This window comes from Stenella coeruleoalba, assembly GCF_951394435.1.
Source record: "Stenella coeruleoalba genome assembly, chromosome: 17".
NCBI lineage: Eukaryota > Metazoa > Chordata > Mammalia > Artiodactyla > Delphinidae > Stenella > Stenella coeruleoalba.
The window spans coordinates 36,877,001-36,902,752 of NC_137163.1; the positions used below are offsets into that span (position 1 = coordinate 36,877,001).

Consider the following 25,752-nt stretch of genomic DNA (forward strand, 5'->3'; position numbering starts at 1 on the left):
CATGACCTCATTTACTAAATATTGATGTTTTCCTGGGATGTCTTCTTGACCCTTACGTCTTCTTAAACATTTTCCTGATGATTTTATCCCTTCTCATGTCTTCAGGCTTCATCTGTGTGCTGGTGACACCAAAAATGACATTGCCAACTCAGATCTCTGCTGGTATTCATATATACAGTTGGTTGCTGGAAATCTGCATTTGGATGAGAGGAGTTAAACCCATCTTATTCCCCTCCAGACTTTTTTCTGGTGTTCTTTAGCTTAGTAAATAACATTGCCATCTAGTCATTAGCTTAAGCCAAAGGCTTATTAAGAGACATGCTCAACTCCTCTCTTTCTTGCATCATCCTATATTTAATCAAAACCACTTTCTGTTGACTGTGCCTCTTTAATATCTTGATTAGCTTATCCTCTCTCCATTCTTACTGCCACTGCTATATTCTCTGCATACATATTTTGAATAATCCCCTACTGGTTTCCCTTCTCTACTGTTGCTTACTGCATGTCCTTCCTCTGGATTACAGGGGAAGTGATCTTTTTAAAATAGAGCTCCTAACATGGTTTACAAGACTCTTTTTAACCTGACCCTTTTTAATAGATCCTGGCCACTTTTACTTTATTCTTTCTGAATTATTTTTGGTCCTTTATACATGATACTTTATTCATAGCGAATTATTTTTGGTCTTTCAGACATACCATGTATAATGCCTCTCATTTCTTGCTTCTAGATATTTCTGCACATGCCATACTATGGATAACTTAAAAAAAAAACAAAATAAAAAGATAGTTCTCTATGGCAAATAGTCAAGTAGACCATAAAACTAAAAACTCTTAAGTGAAGTCAATACAAGTGAAAATATGTACAACCTAAATGAAAGCCAGTTTTCCACAGATAAGAAAAGGACCAAAAACCCAGGAGAAAAGTGAGCAAAGAACATGAATAGATGATTTGTTTTATATTATATTAAAAGATGCTCAACTTTACTCATAGTAAGAGAAATGCAAAATAAATCTTCTCTGAGTTACAAGTTTTCACCTAATGTATTGGCTGAAATATTTGGTTCAATACTATGTAGGTGGAATTGTGGGAAAAGATGCTCTCTCATATATTACTGGTAGGAGATTAAATTTGTATAAGCCCCCTGGTGGGCAGTTTGTTAATATCTATTAATATACATATATATTAATATCACATACAATTATAGTAGATAAAATATACCATAATATAATCAATCAAAAATTTTAATAATTACTATATAGTTATTATAATAGTGATCTTATGTTATTAAATTTATATTATGACATATGGTTATACTTACAGTATATGTGCTTATTTATCAATATATATACTTCTATATTTGTGTGTGTTTATATATTCCCTTGACCTCGCAGTTTTGCTTCTGGGAATTTATCTTAAAGATATGCTGGCACGTGTGTGAGTTGACTTATGTATAAGCTTATTTATTGCAGTGTTGTTTATATTAGCAAAAGGGAACCTAGATATCCATAAGTAAAGGATCGGAGAGTAAGAGATACTACATCTTTGCAACAGAATAGGATGTAGATGTAAAAAAGAAAAGAATGAGGATGCTTTCTATGTATTTATGTTGTAGAGATCTCCAACATGGATTTTATGTTGTCAAGTAAAAATATCAAAATATATAACAGTGTGGATAAAAAACATTGTGTATAAAATGCTATATTGTGTGTTAAAAGGGGGAGAAATAAAAATATATATTCATATTTGTATAAAGGTTTCACAAGAAGCAAATAAAAGTGCTTATTCTTTGAGGTGTTTCTGGGAAGATTAAGAACAGGGGTTGGAAGGAGACTATATACTGTATACTTTTTTATATTGATTGATTTTTGAACCATTTGAGTATATTGCCTCTTAAAAGTAAAATTAAAAAATTTATGAAAGATGTTAAGGAAAATATTTTTTCTGTTCTTTTTCTCATCAGTAAGCTAAAAAAGCTGAGTGAAGACAGTTTGACTAAGCAGCCTGAAGAAGTTTTTGATGTACTAGAGAAACTGGGAGAAGGGTAAGTACAAAAACATGAAAGTAACATTTAGATAATGACAGAACAGTTATAAAATACCGTGTAAGATTAGTCTTTCACTAGAGTATATTTGATTGAATTGAGTAGTAAGAGTATAGAGGGAATGTACCTGAACATAGTGAAGGGCCGTATGTGACAAACCCAAGCTAACATCATACTCCATAGTGAAAAGCTGAAAGTACAGGAGAACTTCCAGGATAATAAAAGGCACAAAACACAATTAAAACAGCTTAGATTAGCAAGAATAGGGAAAAAGAAATAGAGAAAACAAAAATATAAAGTAGTAAGCTAAATGTAAGTTGGAAGGAATAAAGTGAAATACATTTTTCACTAAATGTCAGTTCTCTCATAGACAAATTATTAGGGCTAATTAAAATGCAAAACCTAGCTATATGCTGTTTATAAGATGCCCATATAATACAAAGGGTAGACATATAGTGGTATTTCCTATTAGAGATATCAGATAAGAACTAATCACACCAAAAAACAAAAAAGAAAGCAGGAGTGGCAATATTTATATCAGGTAAATTAAAGTTAAAAGATCTTAAGTGAGTAAAGAGGGGTTAATATTCAAATGAAGAATAAAGAGGGATATTAGGTAATGATATAAAAGACAGCTTATAATGAAACATATATGTGTCAGTCGCCGTGACAGTTAAATTTCTGAAGCAAAGCTATTAGAAACATTAGGGGAATCTAATAAAAATATATTCATGTGAGAGATTTTAATATATCTTTTTCTGAATTGGACAGAATAAGGAAAAAAGAGAAAGGACTTAAAGGGATTAAGTATTATAATCAACAAGCTTGATTATGTATATGTGTGTGTATATATATATATACACACACACACCATATATATGGTATGTATTTATACTTACACTGATATAACTATTCTTGCCTCCCCCCATCCCCATTTTTTAGTATATTCATGGACCACTGATGAAAAAAAACTAACAAAAAAACCCCAACAAATTCTAAAAAAAGGGATTTTTCAGGTTACATTTCTAATTATAGTCTACTAAAATTAGAACTAAATAATTAACAATATGATAAAACCCACACTTATTGGAAATTAAGAAAGATAATCTGAGGTAACCTATGAAGAGGAAATTGCAAATTATCTAGAAAACAGTGAAATAGAGAACAAATCATACTAATATTTATGGAATCCAGCAAAGCTGTAATTAGGTGATCATATTTAGTTTTAAATTTCTTTACTACTAAAGAAGAAAGACCAAAAAGTAAGTAAGTAAATAAATAAATAAAATAACTTAGTGCTTATTTAAAGAACTGAGAAAAATAATAAAATGTACCAGAAGAAACTAGAAATAGAGAATTCATGAACTAAAAAGCTGAAATTGATGAAATAGAAAGTAAAAAAATTAGAAATAATACATGTATATAAAATATACTTCTTTGAACAGGTCATGAAAGTAGTTAAACCTAGTTCTGACTTTGACTAAAGAAAAAAGAGCAAAAATAATTGAAGATTTGGAATAAGAAAGAAGATACAAGCAATAATAAAGAAACGATTTGAAGAATTAAAAGACTACTAAATGCTGCTTTATGAAAACTCATTGGAAAATCTAGAAGTAGATGATTCCATAACAAAATATGAATTGTGTGAATTGACTCCCAAAGAAGTTTAAACTTAGATATATCAATTACCATAGAAAAGATGGAAAGGCAGTTAAATATCTATTAATTAAAAAGATACCAGGGCTTCCCTGGTGGCGCAGTGGTTGAGAATCTGCCTGCTAATGCAGGGGACACGGGTTCGAGCCCTGGTCTGGGAAGATCCCACATGCCGCGGAGCAACTAGGCCCGTGAGCCACAACTACTGAGCCTGTGCGTCTGGAGCCTGTGCTCCGCAACAAGAGAGGCCACGACAGTGAGAGGCCTGCACACCGCAATGAAGAGTGGCCCCCGCTTGCCACAACTAGAGAAAGCCCTTGCACAGAAACGAAGACCCAACACAGTCAAAAATAAAAATAAATAATAAATTAAAAAAAAAAAACCCTCAAAAAAAAAAAAAAAAGATACCAGCTCATGATATGTGTACACATATAGCTGATTCACTTTGTTATATAGCAGAAACAAACACATCATTGTAAAGCAATTACAGTCCTAAAGATGTTTTAAAGAAAAAAAAAAGATACCAGCTCATGGCAGCAGTATTCACAATAGCCAAATGTGGGGATGTCCATCACTTGATGAATGGATAAACAAAATGTGATATATCTGTACAATGGAATATTATATAGCTATTAAAAAGAATGAAGTACTGATACATGCCTCAGTATGGATGAACCTTGAATCATATATTCAGTGAAAGAAGCCAGATACAAAAAGTCACATATGATTCCATTTATATGAGGTATCCAGAATGGACAAATCCATAGAGACAGAAAGCAGATTCCAAATGATTTGGAACTAGATAGAGGTGGTAAGGATTACACAACATTGTGAATGCAATAAATGCCGTTGAATTGTACACTTTAAAATGTTCATTTTACTAAAAAAAAAAAAAGTACCAGCTAAGTTTTATCCAGTCATTAAGGGACAAAGAATTGCAGTTATTTTTATGAAGCCAGCATAACTTTAATCAAAATCTAGATGTATGGGGCTTCCCTGGTGGCGCAGTGGTTGGGAGTCCGCCTGCTGATGCAGGGGACGCGGGTTCGTGTCCCAGTCCGGGAGGATCCCACATGCTGCGGAGCGGCTGGGCCCGTGAGCCATGGCCGCTGAGCCTGCACATCCGGAGCCCGTGCTCCGCAGCGGGAGAGGCCACAACAGTGAGAGGCCCGCGTACCGCAAAAAAAAAAAAAAAAAAAAAAAAAAAAATCTAGATGTATGAAAAAAGAAAACTGCAGTTCAGCCTTACTTTGCTACCCATTATGATTACCATGCCCACCTTTTCTCAGATGGAAAGACATTGCCACTTTACTTCTTAATGGATTCCAACATCCATTAAATTTAGGGAACTTATTTCAGTGTTGGCATCTCTGTTACCTCTGACCTGCATTGCACTATACAGCTTTCAGTGACACTAGTAAAGGGAGTATTCTCTGGACTCTCTCAGTGAGCATACTTAGAGGGTGGACCAGCAGGTCACATGGTGAGATATCTATTCTAGTATTCCATCTACTTGAGCCTTTGATCTCCTTCCTCTGATGTGTAGTGAGGATCCCTGGCATCTCACTTAATGTGGGCCATTGTTGAGTCTGGGTTTTAGTTAACTAGCTGAGCAGACTGTTAGGGACACTCTCAACTGTTTGTAAGAAGTAAATTCCTTTCTCCCTGGAAATCTTAGAATTCCTTCCCACACATATTCTTTAGGGTTCTGCTAATAAAAACTGACAAAATCATACACCTCTTTTGGTGTGACTAGTAGGTACTCTTGAGTCAGATTTTGTATTCATTCCTCTGGTGTCTGTGGCAATTTGAGTGTAATTATAGGTCTGGAACAATGAGAGGTGGTCTGGGAAAGGATCTGCATTTCCCTGAAAGGCAGTTCCCTCAAGTAAGGTCTTATAGAGTCTTCAGGCATCATGAGGTTAATTTTCTCAGACTAGGGGACAGGGTTGCTTTTGCTGACAAGGGAGACTTGGTAGGGGTTGGGGTTTCAGGTATTCAGATTAATAACAATCTACGTTAATATCCCAATACCAATTCTCTGGGTACCTTTCTTTACAGTTAAACACCTAACTTTAGCGTAGTAGTCCTGGTGATGTTGTGAATTCAGTTTGCAATGTAATTCAGCTTCCAGCAAGATTAGACTTCGAGTTTGGGTTTCAGAAGTCTCAGTCCTGGGCATATAAAAATTATGACTTTCTTTTGGAGCATTCAGAAGTTTTCTGGGTCTCTCAGTCTTGGGCTGGCAATTTAAGCCCTGAGCTTGTTATAATTGTTTTATGACTTTTCCAGTGTAGGCAGGAGCAGCCATTCCATTCTGCAGTCTTTGTACCCTTATTTTCACTGTGACATTCAATTGATACATGGTCTTCTAAAGCTTTGCCTAGACTCCAGGCAACTAAGGATAGTAATTTAAATAATTGTTTTGCCCCTAAATACCATAGGCTATCAATGTTCTGTTTGTCACTTGTTTTGAAGCCATCACTGGCTTCAAAACATACAGCCATCACTGTATTCAAATCTAAGAAAAAACGAATCCAAGATTCCCATCTTTAAGATTCCTTCCCTTAGAACCATTTCCTGGTTCTTGAATTCTGGCCTTGCTGGTCACTGGTATCTGAGTCTCTATTTCCTCATCTTTTAAAATGGCTGTAATAGTATTTTACCTCACAATTGAGAGGGTTGAATTTGATAATGCTTGTAAAACATCAAGCATAGTACCTGACGTACAATAAGAATTTAGTAAGTGATAGCAGTTTTTACCTTATCTTCTAATTCATCGCAAAATACAAATGGCTTCCCTCTCTCATTGTTCTTGCTTTTTAAGACACGTAAATATTTATTGGCAATGTTTCAAGAGTTGTAGCAGAGACAGTTTTTGAGCAAGTGGCCATTAGATCCTGTTACTCATTTTATTTGTCTGTGCGTGTGTGGTCTTGCTCTTGAGGAGAAGAAGATAGTGAAAGGAACATTTGAGAGACCTTGGATCTGTGACTTGGCGGGGACCAGATTTCCTGCTTCTCTAACTTTGGTGTTGTGTGGTCTCCAGCTGAAGATTTCAGTTGCTCTTAAGCAGTCTGAACAGACATTGTACTTTGATATTTTGGGGATGATTTTGTTGAAGATGAGATCAGCCTTTTCTTCTAACATGAGACTTTGGCTGTTTTTATTCTGTATTTCATTCCTTTAACTTCTACTTATGTATCTTCTTAACGCTGCATTTGTTTGAGTTGACAAACCGTAAGTCTATTTCTTTCATTCATAAGGAAATCAGCAAATCTTTTTCTATTAATTTGATGATTTTAGTGAATTTTAAGTCTATAATTGAAACATTAAAGCTAAGATATAGGGCTTCCCTGGTGGTGCAGTTGTTGAGAGTCCGCCTGCCGATGTAGCGGACACAGGTTCGTGCCCCGGTCCGGGAAGATCCCACATGCCGCGGAGCGGCTGGGCCCGTGAGCCATGGCCGCTGAGCCTGCGCGCCCGGAGCCTGTGCTCCGCAACGGGAGAGGCCACAACAGTGAGAGGCCCGCGTACCGCAGGAAAAAAAAAAAAAAAAGCTAAGATATAATTCACTTTTTTAATTTGTTTACTTTGATTTGTCACCATTAAGTAGTATTTTAAATTAGAAAACACTACATGGATACTATATATAAAATAGATAACTAATAAGGACCTACTGTATAGCACGGGGAACTCTACTCAGTACTCTGTAATGGCCTATATGGGAAAAGAATCTAAAAAAGAGTGTATGTATGTATATATATAGCTGATTCACTTTGCTGTACACCTGAAACTAACACAACATTGTAAATCAACTATAGTCCAATAAAAAGTTAAGAAAAATAAAAAAAGAAAAGACTACATGTAAAAACTCATAATAGACCATTTTTCTCTAATAGTTATGATGTTTGAAAGGGGAAAAATAAAGAAATGTCTTGGTTTCTTTTAGGTCTTACGGAAGTGTGTTTAAAGCAATACATAAGGAATCTGGTCAAGTTGTGGCAATTAAACAAGTACCTGTTGAGTCAGATCTTCAGGAAATAATCAAAGAAATTTCCATAATGCAGCAATGTGACAGGTATGTAGAGATTTTATTTCTTTACTTTCATTTTGATAAGTTTTGCTAATAATGTATAATAAAATGTGTTCTTTGGTCATTTGTTTAGTTTTCTCTTCTGCCTTCCCATCGGAAGGGAGACTAATGTTTCAAGGAAGATGAGAATAGCTTTGTAGGGTTGTCTTTAGGACTTTCAGCTCTAAAGCACAAATGATATTATAAAGCAAATGTGGTGAAAGAAAATACTCAAGCCCTTTTTTCATTTTCAGGGAAAATTTATGGGTGAGAATTAGTTTTTGATATTAAGGAAAAGTCATTTAACCATCCTTTTGATTTAATTGTTTTTACTAATTAAAAGCAGTCATGTCTTATGTAACTCTAATTTATTTAACAGACATTTACTGAGCATCCCTAGTGGGCCAGGTACTGTGCCAGGGTCTAGGAATATCAAGGGAACTAAGACATTGTTTTTCTTCTTGAGGGGCTGGTAATCTAGTTGGGAAGACAGATACTTAAGCAAATAGCTGTAGTCAGCACAGTCATTATACTGACTGGTACATGAGGAGATCTGAGAACAAGAGGCAGGGCACCTACCTCAGCCAGGAGTCAGGAAGTCTGGAATGCAGAGGAAGAGTAAATTTGGTGAGGAAATAGAGGGATGAGAGACTGTAAAGAGAATTAAAGGTAGAAAGGTGAAAAACAGCTCACTGTTATGTGCTGTTCTGACAAGGTTTAGAATTACTGCAGTGGAAAGTAAGAGACAGAGTGATATGAAATGAGTTTGGATAGGTAAATGGAGCTGATAATGAAGTATCTTATATACCCTAGTAAGTAGCCTGGCCTTTATAAGGGATGCAGAGTGTATAAATTAGGACTGTGTTAGGCCTGTAGTTATTTAATCAAAGAGGGATTTATTATTCTCCCTTTATAAAAGGTCTAGAGATAGGCTTAATATAGCAGCAACGAAGTAACAACTGTGATAGGCTTTTTCTTACACTGTGCCATCCTTAACATGTGGTCTTTGTTCTCATGCTTATTATCTCATGGTTGCAAGAGAGCTGCTCCAGCTCCAGCATTTTGTCTACATTCCAGACAGGAGGAAGAAGAGAAGAAGTGGGAAAGGGCTTTCCCAGAAACCCTCAGTTTATATTTTATTCATCAGAATTGAGTCACACAGTGAGTTAGAGCTGGCGAACGTAGGGGAGTCTGGACACATTGTCATCCCTAATCAAATCAGGGCCCTATTAGTAAGAGATCTATGGAAAACTTCCTTTTCCAACGGTATGTAAGATACATATACTGTAAGCTCTTTGGCTAATGAAGCGACTGAATTGTCCTCGAGGAACTTTGTTGCTTGGGTCTGTTCAGTTTTGCTCTTCTTTATTGTGGTGCTGTATATTTAGATTATATTACATATTTTCCATGAAGGCTATATAACTGGAAATTCAAGTGGTTATAGAAGAAATAATACATTCCTCAGCTCCCAGGTCAAAATATATAATTGCAGAGTTTTTCCAGACCTCTATTAATTTGGTAACTTGATAAGAATGTGGTTCCCATAGTTTGATGTAGATAAGGAAAGATTGAGCATAGTGTAGTGCTGGGCTCTTCAGGTGCTTAATATTTGCGTGTTGCTATTATTATTTTATTATAATGGTTAAAAATAGTTCAGGTACTAATGTTGTGCTTTAGAGGTTTTAATTGAGTGTGTTCTAGGAAGGGCACGGTGTCTCAGATACTACCCATTATACATCTCCTAACCTTTGTGCATCTTGGTACCCATCAGTTCTTCCTCAGATTTCTGCAACAGCTTCCTGTGTGTTCACTTTGTCTTTCATTTTTGCCTACTCCAACCCATTTTTTTCCCTGAAGCTAGAGTGTTCTTTCTAAAATGCAAACCTAATCAAGCCATTCTCTGTTTAAAACCCTTAAGTGGCTCCCCATTGCTTAGCTAGATCCTGTCTCCTAAGGATGGCATTCAAGGGCCTTCATGATCTGGCCAGTGCTTATGCTTCCAGGCTTCTCTCTTACCTGAGTTTCTCTTTTAAGCACCTGTTTATTTGTATTCTTTGTCACCTGACTCTTTAATTCTTTGAGTTTGGGATTATGACTTACTAAGTGCCCTTGGATCCTGCAACATAGTGTCTGCTCATGTATTGACAGGTATTACTAATTCCTGCCTGGATGACTCAACTGGAATATCCAGAAGCAACTTTACATTTAACATTCTAAAACCAAATTTTGAATTGTTGCAGATAAGCCTTTCAAATTCCTGTTTTGTTAATAGCATCATCATGTACTTAGTCTTTCAACAACGAAACTGAGAATTCATCTGTTTCTTTTTCTGATACCTCTGATGACACTAATTCTTGTAGAGTCTCCTTCTGAAATGTCTTCACTATCTTTATCCTTTCTTCACTCCTTGAGAGAAGGAATCATATTTCTTAGCATACATCACAATGCCTAGCACTGTACTTTTTGTTAAACGAATGTGAATAAATAAGGTATGGATAAGGAGTATGTGAAAGAGCATTGTCGGTTGAGGGGACCCTAGGGAAATCTGATCGTTGTTCTTGTTATGTACTTGAAACTACTAAGGGGAAAGAAAAGTAGTGAATTAAAGGGGTAGAAAACGTGAATAAATTCTAGAAATTTTGTACCACTTTGTAGCAGAATGCCTTGTACATAGTAAGTGCTTCTCAAATATTTGTTGAATGAAATGGTAAAACAAATATTGATAAAAAAAATGGAACCTGTCTTCTAGATTTCACTTTTATATTCATACTGAACTCAGGAAATAGTGAAGGATCAAAAAACAAAATTGGTTGGTTAAAAGATCCTAAAAGTGCTAAAAGATAAGATAAGTGAAAAACTGGGAAATGGCAGGAACAAGCATTACATTTTTAGCCACTACTTACTTGTGTCAATGCAGATGTGTTAATGAGAACTGGCATAAAAATGATTTGGAAGAAAACAGTACAAATTGAAAAATTCCGACATAAAACAGTGGAATTTTGGTTAGAGAAAATGAAATTTGTATTTCTGAAATTGATATATTTTCTTAAGTCTATGCAGCTATTTGGGCAATTGGCAAATTGTCTTGCTTTCTACACTCTAAAAAGAGACGAGAGGGTGTTTTAATTTTTTTGTTCATTTTAGTGAGTACTAAATGTGTTCAATACTGCATTTTGGCGTAAATATTTGAGGGAACCCATCTGCATTGTTTATTGTTGAATCCTCTGTGTCTAGTCCAATGCTTGGCACAGAGTAGGCATTCAGTAAGTATTTGTTGAATGTTTAAATCATAGAATATTGGTTGTAGACTAGACTTCTGTAGATGTACTTTATTTTTTTTTAATTTTTTAATTAATTTTTTATTTTTTGGCCTCACCCTGCGGCATGTGGGATCTTCCCTGACCAGGGACCGAACCCGTGCCCCCTGCAGTGGACGCATGGAGTGTTAACCACTGGACCACCAGGGAAGTCCCAACTGTAGGTGTACTTTAGTTTAGAGTTTTTCAAATGTACTCTGCTCTAAGGAGGTGCTTCTAGGGGTACTTTCCTCAAACAGTGAAGAATTGAGCAGAGTGAGAAACTTAGCCCTTGCTTTTATCTTTTTTTCTATGTTGGAGCTCATTCTAAAATTTTATTTGAGAAAAGACTTCTGGTGCTAAAGCATAATTAAGAACTATTTTATGGGTACAGAAAATGAGACGTAGAGATTTTACATGAATTGTCCTAGATCATAGCTAGTTAATGACTAGGATACTGTGAGGACCCACATTTGCTGACTCCAGGGCCAGTGCTGAAGAAAGCAATGTCTATACAATGATTCCAACAGTTCAAAGTAAAGTACTCATTCTCAAGGCAGTGCTAGAGATGGAGGCAAGAGCTGGTCAGCATTACTTTTGAATACTATGTGCCAGGTCATGTGGATATAAGGGAACTACAACTGACACAGCTTCTACATTCCTAGTACTGACACTCTAGAGAAGGAATTTCTCATATCTAGACCAAGAGAAATGTTTTGTTAATGCATGCACCAGGGCACACAATTATTCACCTAATTTATTTTATTTATATATGTATATGATATAAATTAAATATATATATTATGTAAATAAATTTATTCAACTAATATATTGAGTACCTACTCCTGCTGGTAGCCCTTACGTGCTGCGCATAAGAGATATAACAATGAATGAGCCAGACTTCGGAAGGACTTTCAGTCAGATGGGCAAGACAGATGAATGGACAGGCTGTTTCAGTATAGTGGGATAAGACCTCTGATGGGGTAAATATGGGGAACTGTATGGGTTGCAAGACGTATGTAATGCCTCACTATTGGGGATTCAGGGAAAGCTTCCTCAGGGAGATCATACCCAAGCTGAGTTCTAAAGGATGACTTAGATTTACTAGGCAAAGAGGAGAGGCGGTCCATGTGGTAGGAATAGCGCATTTCTAGCTTGTTTGCTCAGAGGCTTCTTTTTACCAGAGCAGCTCCTGTCCCATGTGTTCTGTTTGCTGATGTTTCTGGGTGAGATTCCATTTGAACACTGTTTCTGATGAAAAAAATAAGTAAATAAAATTGAAACTCACCAAACTGAAGGATTTGTGATTAACTTTGGCAGTTTTTATCAGTTCATCTCTATGTATTTGTTTTTGGGTGGGCCAAGAAATAAATTGCTGTGATTTAGAATTATATTGGAAACAATTCAGTTTTCATAGGAGAATATTTACGTTGCCTTTGTGAAAACACTGTACTACCCCTATTAAGTTTAGAACACTATTAGGATGGTAGAAGGATGTTAATGAAACGTATGTAATGAAAAATAACCATTTCTTTAGTATTTTAATTATCACATGCTTATAATGGCAACATTAAAAAATACACCTTAGAAAATATTTGCAAAAGACTTATCTGATAAAGGAGTGTTATCCAAAATATACAAAGAATTTAAAAAACTCAACAAGAATACAAATAACCCAATTAAAAAATGGGCCAAAAACCTTAACAGATACCTCACGAGAGAAGATATACAGATGGCAAATAAGCATATGAAAAGATGCTTCACATCATCTGTCATCAGAGAAATGCAAATTAAAACAATGAGATACCACTACACACCTATTAGAATGCCCAAAATCTGGAACACTGATAACACCAAATGCTGGTGAGGATGTGGAGCAACAGGAACTTCGATTCATTGCTGGTGGGAATGCATAATAATATTGCCAGTGGAGAAGTCAGTTTTTGACAGTTTTTTTCCAAAACTAAACATACTTTTAACCATATGATCCAGCAATCTGGCTCCTTGATATTTACCCAAAGGAGTTAAAAACTTATGTCCACACAAATACCTGCACATAGATGTTTATATCAGTTTTATTCATAATTACCAAAACCTTAGAACCAGCCAAGATGTCCTTCAGTAGGTGGATGCATAAACTGTGGTACATCTAGACAATGGAATATTGTTCAGCACTAAAAAGAAATGAGCTATCAAGCTATGAAAATACATAGAGGGAACTTAAACGGATATTACTAGTGAAAGAGGACGATCTGGAAAGGCTACATATACTGTATGATTTCAACCATATGACGTCCTGGAAAAGGCAAAACGATAGAGACAATAAAAAGATCAGTGGTTGCCTGGGGTTAGGAAGGTGGGGGGGGGGATGAATAGGTAGAGCAGTGAAATTACTCTGTATGATACTGTAATGGTGTCTACAGTTGAAACCCAAAGAATGTACAACACCAAGAGTGGATCCTAATGTAGAGTATGGATTGGGTGACAGTGTTGTGTCAGTGTAGATCCATCACTTGTAACAAACATCCCAGTCTGGTGGGGATGTGGATCACGGACAGGCTGTGCACGTGTGGGCGCAGGGGGCATATGAGAAAGCTCTGTACCTTTCACTCAGTTTTGCTGTGAACGTAAACCTGCCATAAAAAATCAAAGTCTATTTAAAGATACCTTTAGCAATACACGATTTTCTTCAATTAAGATGAAATTCAAGTTAACATAAAAATGTTAATTAACTTTTAGACAGGAAAAATTAACATTTGAATCTCTATAAGAAGCTTAAACAATGATTCAGTCCAAATAACTTGTACCACAGTAGTGTCTATATAAGGTACAAATACATAAGGAAGTTTGTAGTGCTTTTTCTATTTTTTTCCCTCTGGTTTCTCTGTTTTTTCCTCACTTCTCTTTTTATACTACTATTTTGAGTTGTGATACTAGAGGAAGACCGTTAGAATAAGGGTTTAGAGGGGATATGAAATGGAGACAGAGGAATGGCAAGGGTATGATACATTAGGCATGAGATGAGAGGAAGCCAAAAAAGAAAAAAAAGAAAAAAGAGAGGAACGTGCTATGTAGTTTTATTGGGCTGAAGGTGTTAAATAGGGGAAAGGGAATGAATGGGACAGGAGAATGAAAGGTAAGGGAATGGCACAGGGGAAGGGAGTAGACTGTGCCTCATGAGTTTTGCCCCAGTTATTGAGGCATCATGTTTCACTTTTGCTTCCTGGTGTATGCTGTAATTTGACTTGCGTCTTCCATGTCCCTCCACCCACTGGAATTTTCAGAGTCATATTTAACTATTTAACTGTGCCAAGAATACATAGAATTGCTGGATTCTCATATGTCCTGTAAGTCCATATGGTGGCTTAGTCAAGATTCCTAGGCCTTATGGCTGAACTAAAACTTTGTGTTGCTTAAAATTAAAAGTAACACTGAGCTAGTGTTTTGAAGCAAGCTCTCCCTGCTTCCTCTCCAGCCTTTAATAATCAATGTGTGGTTAAAAAAATAGATGTTAGTGTATCTAAATAATTGTACGGTTAGCTAACTTGCCCGCTAGTATGAACACTATCACCTTTTGGCACCTCACAATCCTGCACTGGATAATCCTCTTTAAAGGCTATTTAATTGTATTATTTTCTTGCATAAACTCCTTCATGGGTTCCCCATTGTCTGGACTGCCTTTTATTCTTTGTCGCTAAAGTCTACGAATTTTTCTCCCTAGCATCTGCCACTAGGCTATGTATGTTGTTCAGTGAATGTTTGTTGATTACTTTTATATGATACAGGAATGAATTATGAATGAACAACGTCTGTGTCAGTGGAAACAGACTGGCTTAGAAGTCCCAGGTCTTGAACTCCCTGCTTATTTCTGTGTTTGTAAGTTTTCAAAGTGTTGGCTTTAGATTGTAATCTTTAATTTGCCAGTCTTAAATTTATATTCAGTGTGCAGTTGAAGGGAGACACAGTGGATAAAACACAGTAGAAGACTTGCTTTTACTGTCTTCTAACTTGTCAGTTTATATCATGATCAAATTGTGTTGAGTGTACCTTGAAAATATCTCTTGAATTTGTTTTCTACTCCAAGCCACGATCTGCTTTTTAAAATGTAGGTTTCATTATTATTCAGGTATGATGAGACCAGCATATCAGGAGATAGCTTGTTATACTTCCAGATCTGAGAAGGGTGCGGGTGAGAGAGGGGGACCCATACAGGGAAGCACCAGGGTCAGTTAGGAGGCAGAGGGAGAGGGGGAAATGTGGGCAAGAGCCATTATTGTGGTTTCTGTGGGAAGGAATGGGTGAAATTGAGTAAACAGGTTTAGGATTGGCTAGATTAAATAATTTCTTTGTGATCTGGGGCTGTCCTTGGTTGTCTGGTATACGGCCCTGGGGTGATTAAGGCTGGGAAATGGTGGCCCTGGAGGTAGTTGAGAGTATGAAACTCCCGATTGGCTTGTTTGCATGTGAAAGGTACGCTCACAGATGCTATCTCTAGGAATTAGCTAACCCTGAGAGAGGAACAGTGGAGACTTTGTCAGTAGGTCCCAGATGTCAAAGCAGCACAAATACAGAAAATAAAAAGATACACTTAATATAATCTCTTGCATACACAGACCAACAGAACCTTCTAACTGGTCTACCCGTGTCCATATTTGCTTTCCTACAATCCAGCTTTGAAGCAGTAGCCAGAGGAATCTTGAAAGTATAAATTAGATCATGTCATTCCTCTGCTTAAAATTCTTCTCTTGAATATCTGTTGAAGCCCAATCTCCTTACCTTGTTTTTGAGGCCCTTCGTTATCAGCTCCTGCCTCCATCTGCAGCTACATTGTGTTCTACCTCATTTTTCACTCACTTTATTCTAGGCATACTGATCCCTTGAAAATGATTTGCTCTTTTTCTCTCCTCAGGGCCTTTGTACAGACAGTTCTTGGTACCTGAATGCTCTTTATAACTGGTTAACTTCTAGCCAACCTTTGACTCTAGTTTAAATGTTATTCCTTTGGGGAGGCCTGAATTAGGTCCCTTTTGTTAATTTTTCTGTGACTGTTAATTTGTTTACTTATTCATTCCTTTTGTTTGTGCATACAAGAAGGGAGGTACTGAGGATAAAATGGAGAGCAAGGCAGATTGGCACCTATCCTCATGGAGCTTCTTTTCTTCTAGGGGAGGCAGATAAAAGTCAATGACAAAGCAATTATAAGATGTTATAAGTGCTTTAAAGTATTGATGCAGAAGATATCAGAGGATGACCAGTAGTAGGCCATATTACGTATAAACTTTGGGGTTTAAGCATTTCTTTCTTTTCCAAATGTCATTTGTAATCCACAGCCACCAACGGAGGGGGGATATTTTGTTGTTAAAGCTCACCCATGTCTACATTCCAAGTTTTTTCATATACGCCAGTGCTTCCCAAGTCAGGGGCTACGATGGAATATGTGTGCTATTCCATTCTTCCATATGAGCTAGGAACAATTTTATTTGCAGAAATGATGAATGCAAAATAAAGTCTCAGCCGGTTTATCTCATAGCACTCCTCCTCCTTTTCTTACCACAGTTATTAACTATATTTACTTGTGGATTTACTTCTCTCATACCTGTGTATCTCTTGCTGGTATGTGCTAGAGGAGAGTCAGAATTGTGTCTGTCTGGTTTGTCTGGTCTAATGCTTGGCTTGAGTAGCGGGTCAGTGAATGAATGTTGAGTGATTGATAGAAACTGTATTTGGGTGTGTGTCCTTAAGATGGCTGTTTAGGTCTATCTGCTTAAATATTTTTCTAGGTTAAAATTATTGAGGCCATTTTTAATGATATAGAATTGTTGGACTTTGATACCTTTGCTTGATTGTGTATTAGAATGGGCCACAAAATATTTTTTGAAGAGAATTTTACCTTTCCCCAAAGGTGTTGCCTTGACTCACCCCCTAAAGAGAGCTAGAGCTGCCCTTTTATGTAGCTGCCCAGATTAGAATCTCTAATTTTCATAGGAGCTGCCAGTCCTACCCTTAGAATTGTTGATTACTTAGTGTAGATTGTAAGGTAAAATACGTTTTCTATGTGCTTTTCAGTGAACATAACCTTCAACTCATTGCTAATTTAACACCTTTGAAAATTTTGAATAAGAAAATTAATATTTAAAGAAGTTTCCTGAAGGATATGTCATCTGTCTTCTGGAGCTAATCTTAGCTGTGGGTGTATATCAAAGTCACCTATAAAGGTTTTAAAACATCTGCTGAGTTAGAAAGTCCAAGGTGTGTGGTCTGGGCCACAGGTGATTCTGATGCACAGCCAGGTGTAAGAGCAGTACTTCCTATAAAGGTTTCTACACAGGCACTCATAACCCAAAGAAGTGTATGTAAAGAAAGCTTTTTTATGTTTCCCGTAAGTTGAAGTTTTGGCTCTATAGATGAGATTCATTTGTAAACAAACACTTTTAAATGGTTTAGTGAATATTTATGAACTCTTAATAATACTTTCCATTCCCAACACCTAGCAAAGTTGAGTGTTGTCTGCAAATATAAGGTGTGAGATGGGGAGTAACGAGAGATGTGGGTAGAGAGGTAGACTTTGAAAAGTCATGTATGTGATATGAAGCAGTTCTGTCTTTTTTCCTTTGGTAGTGGAGAGCCATTGGAGCTTCTTTTTCTTTTTTTTAATCAGGAGAGCAATATGATTAGCCTACTTTACTTTTGTTTTAAAGGAAAGTTACTTGTCAGCTATATGGAGCATAGATTAGAATGGGGGAGAAAACTATGACAAGGAGACTGAAGCAAGTCTGTGCAAGAGGAGCAGTAGGGATAAAACAGGATTGAATTCTAGCCCTGTAGCTACCTGTTTTAGTTTAAGCCCTTAAGCTCTAACCAATCTGCTCTACCCTTGCCTTCAAGACTTAGTTAAGATTGCAAAGGCTTTACTGAGAAGTCTTTCCCCAACCGTCCTCTCTTAATCACTTCTTTTGGTAGTCTCTTTATGTGGTCTTTTATAGTACTTTCCATTTTTCATTGTTCTTTTTTGCTTGTTTGATTCCTATGTCTTATTTATCTTACACTGATGGCACTTTTCATGATAAACATGCCATTCTTGGTTTTTCCCTTGCCTTTGCTCATGGTCTTTCTCTTTTCCAAATCTTCTTATCTCTCTTCTACACCCATATCTTGAAGTTTTAACCTTTTTTCCATAATTCAAATTCCACCGATTCTGCGAAGTTCTCTAGGTTGACTCTGCCATGGTCACTTCTACCTATGAGCTCTTGTAGTATTTAAGCTGTGTACTACTTTATGCTTCCTTGTATTTTTCATCTTTTTATGTATTCTGTGAATGTGGATATTCTGTCTTTTTGAGTTGAGCAAGATACTTTACACATCACTATATATAGCATACCCTTAATAAATATCAATTGTAATGGTCATTTGCCCCATTCTAAGTTTTCCTAAAAACAACTCGGCTATCAACATAGTTTATTCTGCTCTGAAACACATGAAACCTCAGCTCAGAAGTATTTTAAATTGTCAATAATTATAATTATCTGAATTTAAAGCAAAAAACTTATAATTATTTTTCTCTAGGATTTTAAAGGCCAAAATACAAGAGAATTAAAAAAAAATTTTTTTTGGCCTCATTGAAATATAAAGTATTGAAATGTAAAGTTGAGTGTTAATATTTGACTGAATGCAAAATCCTTTAGAAGATTTATATATATATATATTTTTAAATAAGTTTATTTATTTATTTATTTTTGGCTGCGTTGGGTCTTCGTTGCTGCGCGCGGGCTTTTCTCTAGTTGTAGAGAGTGGGGGCTGCTCTTCGTTGCAGTGCGTGGGCTTCTCATTGCAGTGGCTTCTCTTGTTGCAGAGCACAGGCTCTAGGCGTGTGGGCTTCAGTAGTTGTGGTACGTGGGCTCAGTTATTGTGGCTCGCAGGCTGTAGAGCGCAGGCTCAGTAGTTGTGGCACACGGGCTTAGTTGCTCCACGGCATGTGGGATCTTCCCAGACCAGGGCTCGAACCCATGTCCCCTGCATTGGCAGGGGGATTCTTAACCACTGCGCCTCCAGGGAAGTCCCTAGAAGATTTATATTTAAAATGCTTTAGTTAAAGGAAAATATTTTCATTTGTTCCTTATGTTAAAGAGTATGTCCTTTGCCAAAACAAAGCTTTATTTTCTTGGGAATCACTCAAAACATTTGGACCTCCTCTGGTTTGTAATCCTGTTAAAATTTCATCCGTGAATTAAAGCCTAATTATACACAGTTGGTGAACCCTACATAGATACAATTCCATGTACAATAGTAGTTTACTCATTAAGTTTACTTATTGGAACATTATGAAATGTTGAAAATATTTTGAATTGGGATTAAGAAATAATTTTCTTTGGGAATTAACTGAGTTTAATTGTCTATGTATTTTTCTTTAGCCCATATGTTGTAAAGTACTATGGCAGTTACTTTAAGAACACAGACCTCTGGATTGTTATGGAGTACTGTGGAGCTGGCTCTGTCTCGGACATAATTAGATTACGAAACAAAACAGTAAGTATTTTTAAATTGTTTTGCTAATCTCATTTGTAGAGATTCATAGTTTAGAATCTGACTAGGTAGTGTTTTGTTACAAGAAAAATATTAGTGTGAGAAAAGAAAAGGTTTTTCTGTGTAAAGGGATCTAGTATGAGGTGTGAGAATCAGTCAAAGTCACAAATTTGCCATTTGTCATATGGCAAATATGGGAGTCATGATGGTTTAATTTATTTATTAGGATAATTTTTGGTTAGTCACCGAGAAATTACCATGGCACTCCTCTTCTTCATTTGGAATCAGTGTGCATGTTCTTTATTAACATGAGTTCAGTAAGTTATAGCTAGAATTTTATTTAAAGTTCATAATATTCATAGTATTTCTTTATCTTGTTTTTTGCATTATAACCTATGATTGGTAAACAGTTGAAGTTTTATGTTTCTGAATCTTAAAAATAACTGAAAAACAATTTTTGTCTTATTTTCCCAAATATTGTCAGGGTGTTTGAAAGTAATAGAACTAGATTATAATTTTTTTTTCCTGGTAAATTCAGCTTTGTGAAATTTGTTTTTTAATAATAACTTTTTATGGCTATGTTTTTAACCCTCAGTAAAAGAGCTGTTTACAAAATTGTTTAGGCTAGCAATGCACCTAGTTTCCTTGCATAATTTATGAGGACAAAGTGACCTTTTTAAAATCTGTGAATGACTAAGAATAATAAATCAGTGAAATAATTTGTAATTCCATGAACAGTATCCCAATTACTATATATCTTTATTACATGTAGTCAGACATGTTTCAGTAAAATACATTCAGAAAAATACTTAACTACTTGAGTCAATTCGTGGTTAACCAGAATCATTTTAAAGTTTGATTGGGGAAGTACGTTGTAAGTTTATCCTACTAATTTTTTTTTTTCTGTTAGAGAAAATAAAGTAAATAGGATTTCTTTTAAAGGAAGTGAGATAGAAGTTAAAATAATCCCTGTTTTGACAAAATGGATTAAGTGATTTGTGACATTCCAATTATATATTTTAGAATTTGTATGGTGCTTAACTAACATTTATGTAAATCAGATGACTCCTGAGTGGCAGAACAATGCTTTAATTGAAGATAATTATACTCCAGTTAGAGAAGTGTTTTAAAACTGTTCCAGGGCTAAACTCAGTGTATTTGGTATTTAAAATTACCAAGTAGGAATATGAAGTAAAACTGAGTGAAATGGAAGATCTGTTTTCTTTATTTAAATGCTAATGTTACCATTTTGAGTACAGAGGAAGAATATGATCCAAGTACTTTATTTCTTGTTGCTAATAAATACAAACCAGTGAAGGTATACTGCAGTTCTAAAAGCTAGATATGGGTGGGATAATTATCCTCAGGAATCTCCTTCACCAGTTATCAAAGGAAATATTTTATCCCATTTGCATTCTTTTTTAGAAGACAGAATCCACCTAACATGTTTGGGGATCATACATTTGGCATGGTCTAATTGTTATTCTCACGGACGGTTTCCCTTGGGCTTGGGGAGGCATGGAAGGGTCTGATTCCCAGATACAAGAAGAACCCAGAGCTGCACGAGATGGCTCGGGAGCTGTGGGTGTATTATCTCTGGGTGTTGCCTTGATAACAGCTCCTGTTAAATCTCAAGAATATTCTATGCTACTCATGCTACTTTTCCTTCATTTATGTATTATTTAAAAAGAGTACCATTGTTATGAAGGTTGGCAGTATACGGGGATATGTATCATCCTCTTTTTTTTTTTAAGCACTGGAGATTGTAAATATTTGATCATTTTATAGGCATGGTCAATGGAGTGATAATCTTGATTGTTTGAATTTCAGAGGCGTGGCTGTTACTGATTGGCTAGCTTTCAAAAATGTGACCAGTGAAACAGTTGTCCTTGATCTATTAACACTCACTCCAGCAGTTAATTGTTTTCATGGTCACTAACAATCAGTCTTTTTCTAAGAGTATGGGAACTTTTTTTTTTGGCTTTATATGCTCTTTTGTTACATGCTTTGTTGTTTCTTTCAATTCTGTATACATTTTAAACAACACAAGGCATTCTTATTATTATTTTATATTGTCAGTGTTTATATTTCTACTTTTTATTGCTCTTTACTCTTTTCTGCATTTCTCAGTTGCCTGAACAGTGTTCTTTAGTGTTTCCTTATATATGGGTATGATGGTGTTAAGATCTCTCTTTTTTTTTTTTTGGTATGAAAATGTTATCTCACTTCATTTTTGAACGATACATTTGCTGGATAAAGAATTGTAAGTTGGCAATTTCTTTTAGATTTTTTATTTGTTTTAAGAGGAATGACTCTTGGAAAACCACCTAAGTAACACACTTTTTGTAGAATTATTCTTGTCTTTGAAAGAAATCTCATGGATGAACTCTTCTGGATTTTCAGTTCGATTGCTATCTGTTTTTTGATCAGGTATTTCTTTGAAAATTAAAGGCACAGGGAAGAAAATCTGACTAAGATTTGTATTTTGGTGTTTTGGTATATGCTTTTGCCTCAACTGCTCCCCCACCTTTGAGTGTTTCCCCTACCCACCAGTCTTTGCCTAGTGAATTTGTATCCATGAAGGACCAGATCAAATATCACCTCCTCTTTGAAACTTTCCCTGTTTTCCCAGGTAGTTTCTTATCTATTTGGTAATTGGTTGATTAATGAATTAGGTAAGTCTTTATTGCATATTCACTCTTACATAAAGAGCACAATAAATTCTAGCTGCCATTATTATTCTAATTTTTACTGTTATTATTATCTTACATACTTTGACTGCTAGGTAGATTGAGCATCTTGTCATATGTGTACTGGCTCTTTTATTTACTTTTTGTGCTTATCCTTTGCCTTTTGTTGTTGTCGGTGGTGGTGGTGGTGGTCTTTTTCTTACCAGTTTGCAGGTTTGCTTGACAGTTTGCTAATAATTTTATGAGTACTTCACATTTCATTTTAAAAATCAAGAAGCCAGTTATCTGATTGTCAGCATAGATATTAAGGAATTTCAAAATATCTCTTTCAGCGGTTTTATGCCCTGACCTATGCTTTTCCTTTGGGAAACGCCTAGGAAAAGATAAAGGCATAGAGTTAAGTTTGGGGGTTAACTAGAACTCCCAGTGATTGGAACTGAGCCTGAGTAGCAAAGGGTTGGGATTGGATTGTTGGCAGTTGAGCTGATAATGAATGGTAATTGTGGTAATTAATGGTAGTAGTACTAGGGTTAGGATGAAGGTGAAACCCTCCTATATTCCAGTGGGTGATAAAAGTTTCTCTGAGTCTTCTGGTTGCATTTAGAGTAAAAATCACTATTTGGTTAGTATTCATTGAATCTTTCAGTTTATAAGTATTGAAGGATCTATAAGTAAGTATATGTGAGTTAAATGCCTGATTTCTGTGATCAAACCCACAAACACAGCTCATGTCCTGGTATCATGTATTTTTTTTTTTTTTTTTACAGTATTTAAAACCATCTTTTGAGCTTGGTGAAACCTATGTGTAGATAACCTTACTGTGGTATCCTGTACTTGGAAATCACATTTAATTATTAGTTAGCCTTTAGTCTTTAGGAGAAGAGTAATTGCAGTTGCTTTCCCCTACTATAAGCCACTCAAGGGCAGAAATTTTTATATATTCATCTTGGAAATATTACAAGTGCCTGGAATAGCTACTGGCATCTAGCAACCTTTGATAAATGTTTGTTGAACTGAAACAGGATCAATTCCTTGGCTGCTTATTCTGTGAATATAAACAATCTTACTCATCTATTCAGTGTTATATTTTTGTAGATAAATTGTAATTTGCATGGCTACTACTATTCAGTATTAATGTTGTGGGTTATTGAACAGATATGATCACATATACCAAAGAAAGGCCATAAAAAGTGTGCTTGAAGGTTTCCTTGTGAGGACATATTTTAAAAACCAATATATTTTATGTTAAATGCCATTTAACTTCTAAACACTTATGCATTTCAAGTATATACTGCAAAGTAAAAATAGACAACTCTGTGAAATTGAAGCTTTTTAAAGATAGATTATATTTTTGATTACAGGCTTTCAAAATGATCTTTACATAATTCTTAAGCTGTGCCTTGACATATGGAAGAAATAGAATCCATGTCTTAGACGTTTATTGTGTATTTGGAAATGTTCTAAGAAAACGCCTAAGGTTTGTCTCTCCCACTTTGGCCCATTTTCTGATTTGACCATTTATTTTAATTCAGCCTAGCACTGTGGATTTTAGTTTTGGCTCTTCCACAAACTAGTTTTATAATCTGGTGACTTCAGCTTCCTCATCTGTTAAATAATAAGTAACATTTGTACAGTGCTTTACATTTTACTTGGCAGTTTTATTTACATTTTGGTTGAACAGAAAGGTTCAAAACACATTTATTGATCTAGGCCTGGTGCTATGCATTTGAGGTACAAATAACTCTAATAAATGTTGCTGTTGTTGCATTGTTTGCAGACTAGTTGAGGTAATACATACGTACAAAGCTAAATTTGATTCTATAAAGAGTTAGAGTTCTTTAGGGGCAGTAAAGGAGAAGCACTTAGCCTAACATGGAAGTTCAGTGAAAGCTTCATAGGAGAGAGAACCTTTAGCATGATCTTGGAAGAGGAGGAGTCATCTGTCATTAGAATCAGGCTCCACAAGAGCATGGTTTTGCCTTCTTTGTTCACTGATCTATCTCTGCTCCTTGGTCAGTGCCTGACATGCAGGATGCTGGGTAAATATTTGTTGTATGCATGAATGAATGAATGAATGAATGACTCAGAGAAGAGAGGGCAAAGGACATCTTGGGAGGGAAAACGATGATATGCTAAAATTATATTTCCGTCTTTAAAAGTCCAGTGTCATACTCCTAGATCACCTGAAGGAAAATGTTCCCAGTATCTGGTTTAAATGGATTTACTTTTCTCACACTTAATTGCTCAAAATCATTGTCATATATTAGTTTGATGGATCTATGTTAGGATCATGATCTTAGCACCATAATTTTTTGTTTTTCCTTTGTTTTTCCTTTGTTTTTTTCATGTTGAAAGAAGCAGCATATGCCATCTTTATCACTTCACTAATGTCTTCTAGCTTCTTACTCATTTTATCTATTTCCTGGAATTTATGTGATTCTTCTTTGAGAAGACATTCTTTGGAGCTTCCTTATTTCTTGTTCTAATGTGGACTCATTGCTTTTTAGGTCTGCTGTAGAGCTGCATCCTTGGAATTTCTTTTCACTGGACTCCTGGGTTAGTGCCACCATTTTCTTGTATATTTCCTATTTCCTTGGTTTTTCACTCTTGTTTCATATTCTTCCTCAACTATCTTCTTCAAGGTGTAAGAGTTAAGAGGTCAACTATTTGAATCCTTGCATATCTGAAAATGCCTTTATTTTGTTTTCATACCTGGTTGATAGTAGCCTATGTAGAATTTACATTGAAAGTAAGTTTCTCTCAGAGATGTGGTAGCTTCCCTCCATTTTCTTCTAGCAGCCAGTATTGCTGATGTTATACATAGCTAATGCCTATCAGAGACTTACTTATTTGTAGGTCTCCCCCTGCCCCAGAACTTCTTAGGCTTTTTTCTGTATTCTCATGTTTCTGATGTTGCATAAGGAACAAGATATTTCACGAGGATGTGCCTGAGTGTGAGTCCTTTTTATTAGTTATGCTCAGCACTCAGTAGTTCCTTTCAAATAAACACTTGTGTCTTCTTCAGCTTTGGAAAAATTTCTTCAATAGTTTCCCCCTCTGTTGTATTCATTGGATGGTGAAATCTCCTGAATTTTATTCTTTTTTTCCCTCCTAGATTTTCTGTCTCCTTTTTGGCGGTGGGGTAGGGGGTGAGTTTTTTTCTACTTTATTTTCTGACTCTTCTAACTGAACTTTTTATTTCAGCAGTTATATTTTAATTTACAAGAACTCTTATGTTTTTGATTAGTCCTTTTTCATAACATCTTGATGCTTGAGGCGTGGATGCAAAATCTTTTCTAATCACTCTAAGAAAAATAAGTTTTGAAAAAATTATTTTCTGTTTTCTGAATCATCTTTATTTCCACCGGGGTTATTGTTTCAGTTGCTTGATCCTGGTGTTGCCCATGGCAGGCTGACCACCAGAAAGGCTGACTAGCTCTCATCAGAAGCATTGGGACGATGCTTTTTGCCTG

At 35.8% G+C, this 25,752-nt stretch overlaps 1 protein-coding gene across 4 annotated transcripts in view; it reads left to right on the plus strand.

The window, feature by feature from the left end:
• The window catches only part of STK3 (serine/threonine kinase 3), a 321,854-nt gene that overhangs the window by 53,536 nt on the left and 242,566 nt on the right, over positions 1–25,752 (plus strand). For all 4 annotated transcript variants that reach the window (XR_013824586.1, XR_013824587.1, XR_013824588.1 and 1 more), the window contains exons 2-4: positions 1,962–2,042; positions 7,651–7,779; positions 19,478–19,592. Coding sequence is in view for 1 of the 4 variants with exons in the window: in XM_079901744.1 (XP_079757870.1) it covers positions 1,962–2,042; positions 7,651–7,779; positions 19,478–19,592 (325 nt within the window). In the remaining 3 variants the exon portion in view is untranslated. The remainder of the gene's footprint in view (positions 1–1,961; positions 2,043–7,650; positions 7,780–19,477; positions 19,593–25,752) is intronic.